Raw genomic sequence first — 11,234 nt, 5'->3', positions numbered from 1 at the left:
AATATCCAAATCACCTGGAATTTATTGTCTATATGTGCATCTTTGAAGAACTGGTATGGTTAAAAATAAGAGGCAGGAAAGGAGGTGACAGGATTGAGCTTCTAGTTCCAGCTTTTTTAGTGTCGCCTTTTGTGATTTGAGTTGTCCCTTTTTTTCTAGGCCTGGATTTCCTAGACGTAAATTTTTATGATTCTTAGTATATGACAAGGTCCTTGTTCTCAAATAATGTATAAGTTAGCATTCAAAATTATGTAATCAGCCCTGGCTGGCGTAGCTCAGTGGACTGAGCACGGGCTGCGAACCAAAGCATTGCAGGTTCGATTCCTAATCAGGGCACGTGCCTGGGTTGCAGGCCAGGTCCCTAGTGGGGGCCATGTGAGAGGCAAACACATTGATGTTTCTCTCTTTCCCTCCCTTCCCCTCTCTATAAACAAAATCTTTAAAAAAATGAAAATAATGTAATCATGTTAAAGTAAAACTAAGTCCCAAAACAAAAGCGCACATTTACAGCAAAGCAGGAAGAAGTAGGGTATATAAGGTTCTGATAGTCTGCTCAACAAGCTCTGTGTTTACACTGCCTATGACTATTAAGTGCATACCTTAAATGAGGTTTTATAGAACCTTTTTTTGCCTTTTTTCATATTTAATAGTTTACTTAATACCTTGGTCATGGTAAGCCTCAAATTTTATTTTGTAATACAATGGAGCCTCCAGGGCAACTGAAGTCACTATGGTTAGTCTTATACCATCCATGGTGGCCCTAAATTGATGAGCTTTCTTAATGCTGTCTAGTTTTTATTTGGGGGTGGGGGGCTTCATTTCATGCCAACAGATTGTCATTTCCTGATAGGTGGGCTTGGAAGCCAGATAAACTGAATTTGTAAAAGTTCCACGTTAGAAATGAATACACAGAAATGAAACATCCTATTGTACACACATCTTGGATTGATCTCGGGGAATTAGGCTGAGTTGCGGGGGTGGGGGGGGAATTAATCTCAAAAGTTTACATTGTCTAACTCATTTATATTACATCCTTAAAATGACAAAGTTACAGAATGGAGAACAGGTTAGTAACCTCCAGGGGTTATTGAGGTATGTGGCTGTGACTATAAAGGAATAGGAATGATACTTGAACTGGAATTGTATCTTGATATGGTGACCACATGAATCTAAACATGGTAACTAAATATACAAATGGGTGCACTTAAAACTAGTGAAATGTGAGTGAATGTATGTATCCCTGTCCATTTCCTGGATTTGGTAATTTACTGTTATACAAGGTGCTAATTGGAAGAAACTAAAGAGTATATGGGGTTTCCATATATCACTGCAATTATCTCAAACAGTTTAAAATGAATGCTCCGGATTTGGGGAGCACTCAGAATGTGCTATAAACACATGGACTTTTTGCTTGATTGTTCCAAAAAGAGGAAATCTCAAAACAGCTGTATTTTAGATACATGAGGCAAAATTTGTGTTCTATCTCCATAACCAAGGTTAACCTGTTAATAAGGATAGGCTCTGTCAGACCTCTCTGTATTCATAATATTTTGCTTAAGTCTTCAATGTTTATTTTTAAAATGTTTTAATTGTTCAATTACAGTTGTCCCCAAAGGCTTCAATGTTTAAAACAATAGTGGGGGGGGGGGGGGGGCAGAGATACCGAATCTCAAATGGGCAAAATGAACGTATTATGGGTGATGGTAGCTGTAACAACTGGGTCTTTGGAGATAGGTAAAATCCTTTCAAACAGTGACTGTCAACCTCCCTTTATGCATGACAAATTTATAATTTACTTGGTATTCATAGAGCATCATGAAAGGGACAGTTAAAAAAAAAATCACATGAGTGAAACTTTGATATCAAGCAACTCTAGCCTAACTACGGAGGCAGAGAGATTCGGAGTACTGCAGATGTTAAGAACGCAATGGATCTTCATAGAATTTAGTGTACCTCATTAGAACTTAAGTTACTTACCGAAAGAGTATTAGTTACTTTCCCGGTTTATTAGTGATGAACTAGAAAGGGGCTTCCGGCTGCCAGTCTTCTGCTATTTTCCAGCGGACCACAGAACTCTGTAAAATGTGTCCCCTCTCTCCAAACTTCCACCCCTTGGCTATTTTAATTCCAGGAATGTGAGACTATTGCTAAATAGCGTTTAAGTGACCACAGCGCTTAATTCAGGCGTGCAGTGAAAACAATAAATATGTTTCCAGTCCTTTCTGTGGCCTAACCCAAGCGTGGATGAAAGCAGAGAAACTTGCACGAACTGGAAAAGCGCAGGCGCAGGACGGTGAAGGCATGACCTCTCTGAGTTGCCGTAGGAGCTAGGTGGCTGTAGCTTCGGTCGTCTCCCCGCCCCTTCCACGTCAGCCAAGGACTTGCGGAGCCGTCGCTTTTGCTGGGGGTTGGAGCAAGGGTAGACGGTCCAGCGATTGCCCCAGCTGCAGCCCCTCGAAGCCAGGTAGACGGCCGCGAGTCCCCAATTCCAAAGGCATGTTGAGTTGGGCAGAGTTGGAGGAACTGGCTCCGTAAGGGGAAGAACGGCAGAGAAGGGACTAGGCCGCTCGTGTCCAGGCCTGGAGAAGTGGGGCGAGTGGTTGGGAAGCTTTGGGCGGGACGCCCCGTCCAGGGCTGTGTGCTGTGGCCAGGGGTCTCCTTCTTCCTAGGCCCCCGGGGCTTGCCATTCCAGGCTAGGGCTTACTTTGCAGGAAGAAAGGGACGGGGAAGGGGCGTGGGGGTGCAGCGCACGGATAGAGGTATCCACGTACGCAGATTCGGGTGTCACTGGTAAAACCCGTTAAAACACTTAAAGGCTTTAGCAGAGTAGTCGCGCACTGGGTCTCTTAGCTGGAGCAGTCCAGATTGTATGCTACGTTAAATCATTTCTATAATGTAGTGGGCGGGGCCCGGGGACTGTCACTCTGTGGTGGGCCTTAACTCAGCAAGCAGTACAGAATTCTAAACCCCGAGCCGGGGTTTGGAGTGGAAAATAATATAACTTAGGTCGAAACTGACAAGTGCTTTTTTTTTTTCAATTATTCTATTTTTATGGGTCACAATATAGATTGACCCAACCCTTCTAATATTTCAAAACTCATAAGCCAAACTGAATGAACTTTAGACAGTAAAGATCACAGCAATTATGGTTGTTTTGTTATTTCTTTTTTGAGAGCTGTTTACTTATAATGATATCCTTGTATTTATTTTTCTAGATTTTCTGGCATTTATTATCCTTAAATCTTGTATCAAGGGTTGATTATCACCAGAAAACATGACGGCTGCTGAGAACGTGTGCTATACGTTAATTAACGTGCCAATGGATTCAGAACCACCGTCCGAAATTAGCCTAAAAAATGATCTAGGTAAACTATGATAATATTTTGAAAATGACATGAAAATAAACAGCTCATTTGCATTTAAAATTCCTTTATAATTAGACATGTTTAATTTTTGCCTAAATTTTTTCCTAGGATCTCTTCAGTAGACCTTTTGTCTTATTAAAAATGAAAACTTGTTACCTTTAGACTTTCAGTATTGGCTTTTTGAAATAAAACATCTCATTTCAGCTTATTACAGCTGAAGAAATATAATTTATTATAATTATATAATAATTAGTAATTTGTTAGTTATTCCTAAAAATAGCATAATGGCTTGTTTAGTTTAATATATTATGCTTAAATATAGCTGATAATTCTCTGTAGGTAACAGGTTGAGAGAATGTGTATTTGAATGTCTTAGTTCCTTTGTGCATTTAACATCATTATTACTTAGCTTGGGAAACCAAAAGAACTTTGTTCTTTGGGTTCCCCACCTGTTGAACAAATGAATCAATGATGGACTACATATGTATTTTCTAGAAAGGTTTAAGCTTTTCATTTTTAAAGCATTTATGCAAGAAGAAACAAATATATTTCTGAATTTTAAAAATGTATACTGTATCTCCTTTCTGCAATTCTGTCAAAAAACTTTCTTAAGTAATGCACATTCCAAAATAATGATTCTTGTTTAATTGAACTACTAAAATCAAGTTTAACTTAAACTGATAACTATTGTTTAAACAGAGTAGAATGAAAATTATGCTTCTGACCTTGAAGGTATCTTTTAGAAGATAATCACGGTTTGAAGGAAACAATATTTTACTTAGTATTCTCACCTCTTAATAAGGAAAAAAAATCCAGTTTTATGGCATTTAAACTGATACCCTTATATCCAAAAGCCATATATATTATGAATATATGTGTATTCATATTTATATAATAGAATAGAATGCAAAATAATGAATAAACTTTAGTTTAGTTATAGACTACCAAAATACTTAAGGTTATAGCCAGAAAGGTTTAAAAAAAACCCTACTTTAATTGTAAACAATACCCTTTTTTTTTGTTTTAGAGAGGGAAGGGAGGGAGATATATATATATAGAGAGAGAGAGAGAAAGAAACATCAATGTGCGGTTGCTGGGGGTCATGGCCTGCAACCCAGGCATGTACCCTGACTGGGATTCGAACCTGCGACACTTTGGTTCGCAGCCCGCAGCCCACTGAACTACGCCAGCCAGGGCTAACAATACCCTTTCTTAATTGCAGCTGCCTTGGCTACCCCTCCCTAACCAATAACTAAGTATTCTAAAATTTTATAATTTTTTTTTTTACTTTATCTCAAAGAGTTGAGATTGAGAAAAAGTTTAGAAGTAGTTTCCGATTTGAGTAACAAATACTTTTTTGTTTGGTGAAATACTTAGTTGCTTTACTACACTTTTCTTTACCTTGAATCACTGGATATGTGCTCTGATGACTGTACATTCCCTGCAGTATGAAGTACTTGGTATGTTCTGGTGAATTTTCCATATTTTTGGTAATGTTCATAAAGGAACAGAATTTTGAAAATTTTGAAGATGTTGATAAAAGCATTCCCAACTTCAATTTCAGTTGTTGGAATAAATGGAAGTTGGTGTTGGGGAGGCTTCAAATAAAAAATGGTGTCGTTTTTTTTACAACTTTGCTATTAAACTTTTAAAATTTAACCTTTAGTTGCAAGTGCTGTTTTATCCTGCTAAACTTTCAGATTTGCAAATTTGTGAAAAGTAGGCAAAAACAGGAACAGAAGAAGCCATCAGCGTAATAGTGATAAAATTTTATGCTGTTTTGACTCTGTCTTTTACAGTATCAAACAAATTAGGGGGAAAAATGGAAAGGAAGCTTTGGGACAAAGAGAGGAAGACCTGTATCTGCTCAGTGAATACAACTTTAGCCACTTAGAACTTGGCCTAGTCTGTCTTATTTTCTTGGTTATAGCTATCAGATGCTGTCATCTCTCCTGATGCTTTGTTTTGTCATCCTCACAGACTTTAAAACTAAAAGTTTGCTCAGATTGCTACTCCATCTTTTCATTCATTTCCTGATTTGATATGATGTACACCAATTTTTATTCATATATGGTAGGAGATGTAATACTTGGAAGCAGGGAGAAATGCATGAGAAGTTAATCAGTTTGAAAGAAAAATATTGACCCTTATGAGATAAATATGACTGTAACCCTTATTGTGTTTTTGGTTCAAATACCTGAAGATGTGAACTTTTGATTTACCTAGTTATAATTCTCCCAAAGCTTAAATCCTTCCTGTAACTCTACCAACTGATCATTCACAGTCTCTGTCTCTTTGGCAACAGCAAAGAACTCTATTTAATAGTCACCTGACTCTAAGTATTAGAAATTTGTTGTAGTTCTATTTTTTCCTTATGATAACTCCAGTATTATTAAACACTGCTGTCATCCCTCTTTGTCCCTTCTTTTAGGTACTTGTTTATTTTTATGACAAGAACAATTGTTGTAACACTGTATTTGTCTCTTATATTTCTGCCTTTGAATTTTGGGTCCAAAAGATGTACCATAAGTTCTTTGGTAAGCAGTGATAATGATGTGAAGTTACAGATTGTTTTGTATAAAATACTTAATAGTGCATTTTTTGGAGGGCTAAGTAACAGTAAACTGGTATTTTAAATGTGTTATTCTTAATTATAAACAGTGACCACTAATCTAGTACATTTTATTTTTCTGATTTTTTAGGTAGTTTCTTAATAAAGATTCTAAAGCCTGTATTTTAAATTCTAAAGATTCTATATTCTGATTTTATAGCCTGTAGGAGTATGATGGGATCTTGGAATCTATTCTTTGGGAATAGTATCTTGGGAATCTATTCTTTGGTTCCCAATCTTTTTGAGTTTGAGGATCATCCTAATGTTGAAAACATGTCACTGATCCCTACCTCCCAATAATGGTTGTAACTTCAGTTGAGAAAATACAATACCTACTGACTAAAAGCTACTTCGAATTCAGAAGCACTTAATAGCATCTATTTACATTTTTAAAAATAGCTGCATGCTTGTTTGAGACTTATATTATTTAGTATCCTATACATTTATGGTCTCTGCATTAATTCCTTTGGTTGGGGACCAGAGACCTAAACCAATGCCTTCATATTATATGTATAGAATCATGAGGTTCACAGAAATATAAGAGACAAATACAGTGTTACTACAATTGTTCTGGTCATAAAAATAAACAAGTACCTAAAAGAAGGGACAAATCACTCGTGTAAAATCACATAGCTTGTTTGTGGCATGACCAGGTTGGGAACCCTTGTCATTTGGGTTAGTGCCTTTATTACTACTGCCATTGATAAAGTTAGAAAACGTTTTATTTTGTTAATTGCTTTTAAAATTATCTGAGAAAATTTCTTTTGAAATAATTATGTTTTATTTAAAATTTTTAAATCAGAAAAAGGAGATGTGAAGTCAAAGACTGAAGCTTTGAAGAAAGTCATCATTATGATTCTGAATGGCGAAAAGCTTCCTGGACTTCTGATGACCATCATTCGTTTTGTGCTACCTCTTCAGGATCATACCATCAAAAAATTACTCCTGGTATTTTGGGAGATTGTTCCTAAAACCACGCCAGATGGGAGACTTTTACATGAAATGATCCTTGTATGCGATGCATATAGAAAGGTAAACTAAAACATAATTATCTATGAATATTGTTTTGATTTTAGATAAATGCAAAATTGGTGGAAGGGGCTTTGTTTTACATGCAGGTATTTGGAACTGAAGTTGTAAGTTGTTATTGTAAAAAGTTTTATTGTTACTTTTTTCAGACATTTTCCATGCATTTTTATGTGTTATTAATAAAAAGTAGTGACACAGAATATAAGACATTGATGTGAAAAATAAAAAACTGCTTTAATCAACAGGAATCTGATGAAAATTATCTGATAATCTAGGTCTTTCTCATTAAACCTACAGTATTTTCTGATTTTTTTCATTAGAAAATTTTGCATGAATTTTTTTTGTAAAATATTGGAACTCAATATTTCCTATTTAAATTTTTCTATCAGGATCTTCAGCATCCTAATGAATTTATTCGAGGATCTACTCTTCGTTTTCTCTGCAAATTGAAAGAAGCAGAATTGCTAGAACCTTTAATGCCAGCCATCCGTGCCTGTTTGGAGCATCGTCACAGCTACGTTAGAAGAAATGCTGTTTTGGCCATCTACACTATATATAGGTAAATAAAGATATTCCCTTTGGCCTAGTTCTGAGAGGACTGTTTATTTAGTCTTTTAGATTACAGGTTCCAAAGTGGTTCCTTACAGATTGCACGTAGCTTGCAGATGTGTTTTATTTGGCCTAATGGAGACTTTTTCCTTGTTATCATTATGTTGTCAACGTGGAAAGTCAACACTGGGTCCTAGTTTCTGCATAACAACAGTCTGCTGGAATTCACTGACAGTAGCCCCCTTTAGACAGGTTGTACACTTCCCAGTTTGTGACAGTGCCTGCCATTCTCAGTTGTATTACTCCAGCCCAATTAATGAATTTATTAACTTACTTAGCCCTTACAGGCTTCAAGAGTTTTGACTACTTTAGAATTCCCTTTTTGTGGAATGTGGGTCTTTTTACCCTTAGAGGACTTAAGGAGGGAACTTTTCAATAGAAATGTTGCAGTTCTCAACTAATTCCTGTTCTTAGAAAGCTGAAGATTTTGGACTTTAAAAACAACTCGAAGAACCAGTTAGATGAAGTTAGAATGCTTGAGTTTTACAATCACTGGCGGCATCAATCCACTTATAAGTAGGATATAATTTTTATAAACATCTATGTACTCTAATAGTTGATTGTTATATAATTTCACAGTTCTCTTAGTGTTATATTAGATTTTGTTACCTGTAAGGAAAAGTGGCATTGTCATTAACAATGTAGAGTTCCTTGAAAGCTACCATACAGACTATACAAATTTCAGTGTTTAAGCTACAGTACATGCACAAAAATTACGCCATTAAGACAGTTTATATGATGATATTAAAGAACTTTTAAATTTTTAAGGTATGATAAAGGTATTATGATTAGTTTTAAAAAGAATTATTAATTTTAGAGAATATACTGATATATTTACAAAAGAAATGGAAAATGGCCTGAGATTTGTTTCAGAATAATAAGGGGGAAGGGGTATGGGTGAGACAAAAATGGCTGCAAATTAATAATTCTTTTTTTTTTTTTTTTTAAAGATTTTATTTACTTTATTTTTAGAGTTGGAAGAGGGAGACAGAGAGAGACATCAATGTGTGGTTGCTGGGGGTTATGGCCTGCAACCCAGGCATGTGCCCTGACTGGGAATCGAACCTGCGATGACTGGTTCGCAGCCCGCGCTCAATCCACTGAGCTACACCAGCCAGGGCAAATTAATAATTCTTGAAGTAATGGTTTTTAATAAGCTTTTCATTATTCTGTTAGAAATACTTAAAAATTTCCAAAATAAGTCAGTATGTAAATAAATATAGTACATAGCTAGTAAAATTCAAGGAATTATTTTTCAAAAAATTTATTTGAGAGAGAGAGAAACATCGATTTGTTGTTCTACTTATTCTTCCTTTGGCGGATTCTTGTATGTGCCCTGACCAGGGGTTGAACCCACAACCTTGGCTCATAGGGAGGATCCTCTAACCAACTGAACTACTCTGCTAGGGCTCTAATGATTTTTAAAGAAGGATCTTTTAGTACCTTGAGGATGTCATTATGAGCAATGATATTATGTTCCTAAAGTAGATGAAAGAATTATTTGAGATAGGTGATAGATACTATGTTGAATAAATTAGCTCTTTCTGTGTTGAACTAGAAAAGTATAGTTTGATAACTTCATAGGGGAAGATAAAAGCTTGTGATTCCTACCCACAATTTTCTAATAGATTTAAAATTTTAAAAAGCAAAACGATAGATACTGTTATAGAGTTTGATAAAGATTAATTTTGGTAGCATTCAGAGAGCTACTAAAATAAAATAACAAAGTAGGTTTTTATTGAACATTGATGTTATCTGCTTTATTTCAAGAAATTTTGAACATCTTATACCTGATGCTCCTGAACTGATACATGATTTTCTGGTGAATGAAAAGGATGCAAGTTGCAAAAGGAATGCATTTATGATGTTAATTCATGCAGATCAGGTGAAGTACTTTTTAAAAAACTACTTTTATGACCGTATTTAAATCATAATTGAAAGTATTACATAGACCTAATCAAGTTTTCAGTCAGTAATTTTGTTTATACTGTGTGATTTGTGTATTTAGAATTTTTTAAGATTTTTGAACTTAATTTGTATAAAAATTTTTATTTATTTTTTTTTTATTTTAATTATTGTTCAAGTACAGTTTCTGCCTTTTACTCCCATTCCAGCCCACCCACCCATCCCTCCCCACCTCCCTCCCATTTCCACCCCACTGTATAAAAATTTTCTTAACCCTTCTCTGGAATATCAGACTAAACGTTGGTGAGACATTTAATAACAACCACTTTACAGGTTTTCCAGATTGAAATTACGGCCATATTCTGTGGCCTTCTACTTTGGGGCTTTGATGCCTGTTTTTCCTTCTCTTAGTATAGATCTAAAATGGCTTAATAAAGAAAATGAGTAGCTATTCATAAGCTCCACCTGAACCATGTCTGCTAAAGAGGGTGGCCTTCAGTGTAGATGTGTGTTCTTACTAGGCTTTTCAAATTTCTTGAGTGGATACCAACAGTACATTCAGGTCTGCTGGTGGTTAGCAGTGACTTTGCACACCTTGGTGGTACCTAATCTAGGAATTTTTGCTATCCAGTATTTATCAAAATATGGGAAATAATGTGGATGAAGATTAAAAAATGCAGAGTCTATTCATTCCTCTGAAATCTGGATGCTCCTGTTTTATCTTCATAAACAAGATTATAAGAAAGCTACTTATTTAGGTCACAATGTCTTGTCCTCTTACAGAGTTGGTTTTAGTGATCTATGTTTTTGATGTCACCTACACAACGGGACATAATCAGAAATAGTTGATAAAACTTGTTGATACTTTTACTCTAGAGATGTTGGCACCATAGTTCTCTTTATCACAGTATTCAGTGTATGAGAATCTATGAGATTTTTCTTCTCAGTCTCAGAAACAGGAAGACCCATATTCTTAAGCAGCTGGTTTGTTTTGATTGTATAAATACCCTGAACACAATATTTTTCTCCTTGGTTTAGCTACTAGAAAATTCAGACACCATATTTGTGACCTATTTTTAGAACATATATTTGACTATGGCTTATATTTATGTGTTAGCCTTCATTTTTTTATCAGTTAGTTTTCTTTGCCCTAATTTCCTTATTTGTTTTCTATTTAGTTGTATATGTTTTTTTTTAAGTTGCATTAAGTGCTTTTTTTGAATGAGGTGGAGCTTGATAAACATATTTTTATTTTTTTAGGATCGAGCTTTGGATTACCTAAGTACTTGTATTGATCAAGTTCAGACATTTGGAGACATTCTTCAATTGGTTATTGTTGAGCTAATTTATAAGGTAAGACCAATCTATGATGGGGAAAATACATTTGAACAGTTTAAGATAAAGCTAGTCTTTCTGGGAAGCTGCTTAATTGCTAGGATAATACGTTTTAATAGTAGAAATATTTTATAGCATGTCCTATTAAATTTTTTATTTTTTTTCCTTTGGTTTATTGTATTTTCTAAGTACTTGCTTCCATTCTTTCTAAACCTCTGTAAAGAATTCTGTAAAAACTCATGGCTGACCTAATGCAGCTGCAAAGAAATTGTTGCTCAGGCACTGAATAGATTGTGAATCAGGCTTTGGGATAAAACTCAAAATCTTTTCTTCAGTACACACCAAACTACAGAAATCTAAAAACAAATAAAAATCCATAA

The 11,234-nt window shown here is 35.3% G+C and overlaps 1 protein-coding gene across 1 annotated transcript in view; it reads left to right on the top strand.

The window, feature by feature from the left end:
- Positions 1 to 2,338: 2,338 nt before the first annotated feature.
- COPB1 (COPI coat complex subunit beta 1) overlaps positions 2,339 to 11,234 on the top strand; it is a 36,762-nt gene continuing 27,866 nt past the window's right edge. Inside the window, exons 1-6 of the mRNA XM_028516984.2 lie at positions 2,339 to 2,464; positions 3,216 to 3,365; positions 6,779 to 7,008; positions 7,395 to 7,564; positions 9,385 to 9,499; positions 10,780 to 10,872. Of these exons, the coding sequence (XP_028372785.1) occupies positions 3,275 to 3,365; positions 6,779 to 7,008; positions 7,395 to 7,564; positions 9,385 to 9,499; positions 10,780 to 10,872 (699 nt within the window). The 5' untranslated portion in view covers positions 2,339 to 2,464; positions 3,216 to 3,274. The remainder of the gene's footprint in view (positions 2,465 to 3,215; positions 3,366 to 6,778; positions 7,009 to 7,394; positions 7,565 to 9,384; positions 9,500 to 10,779; positions 10,873 to 11,234) is intronic.

Source organism: Phyllostomus discolor, chromosome 6, assembly GCF_004126475.2.
Source record: "Phyllostomus discolor isolate MPI-MPIP mPhyDis1 chromosome 6, mPhyDis1.pri.v3, whole genome shotgun sequence".
In the NCBI taxonomy this organism is placed as follows: Eukaryota; Metazoa; Chordata; class Mammalia; order Chiroptera; family Phyllostomidae; genus Phyllostomus; species Phyllostomus discolor.
Note: the sequence above shows the minus strand (reverse complement) of the source record. Positions and strands in the feature narration are given on the sequence as shown.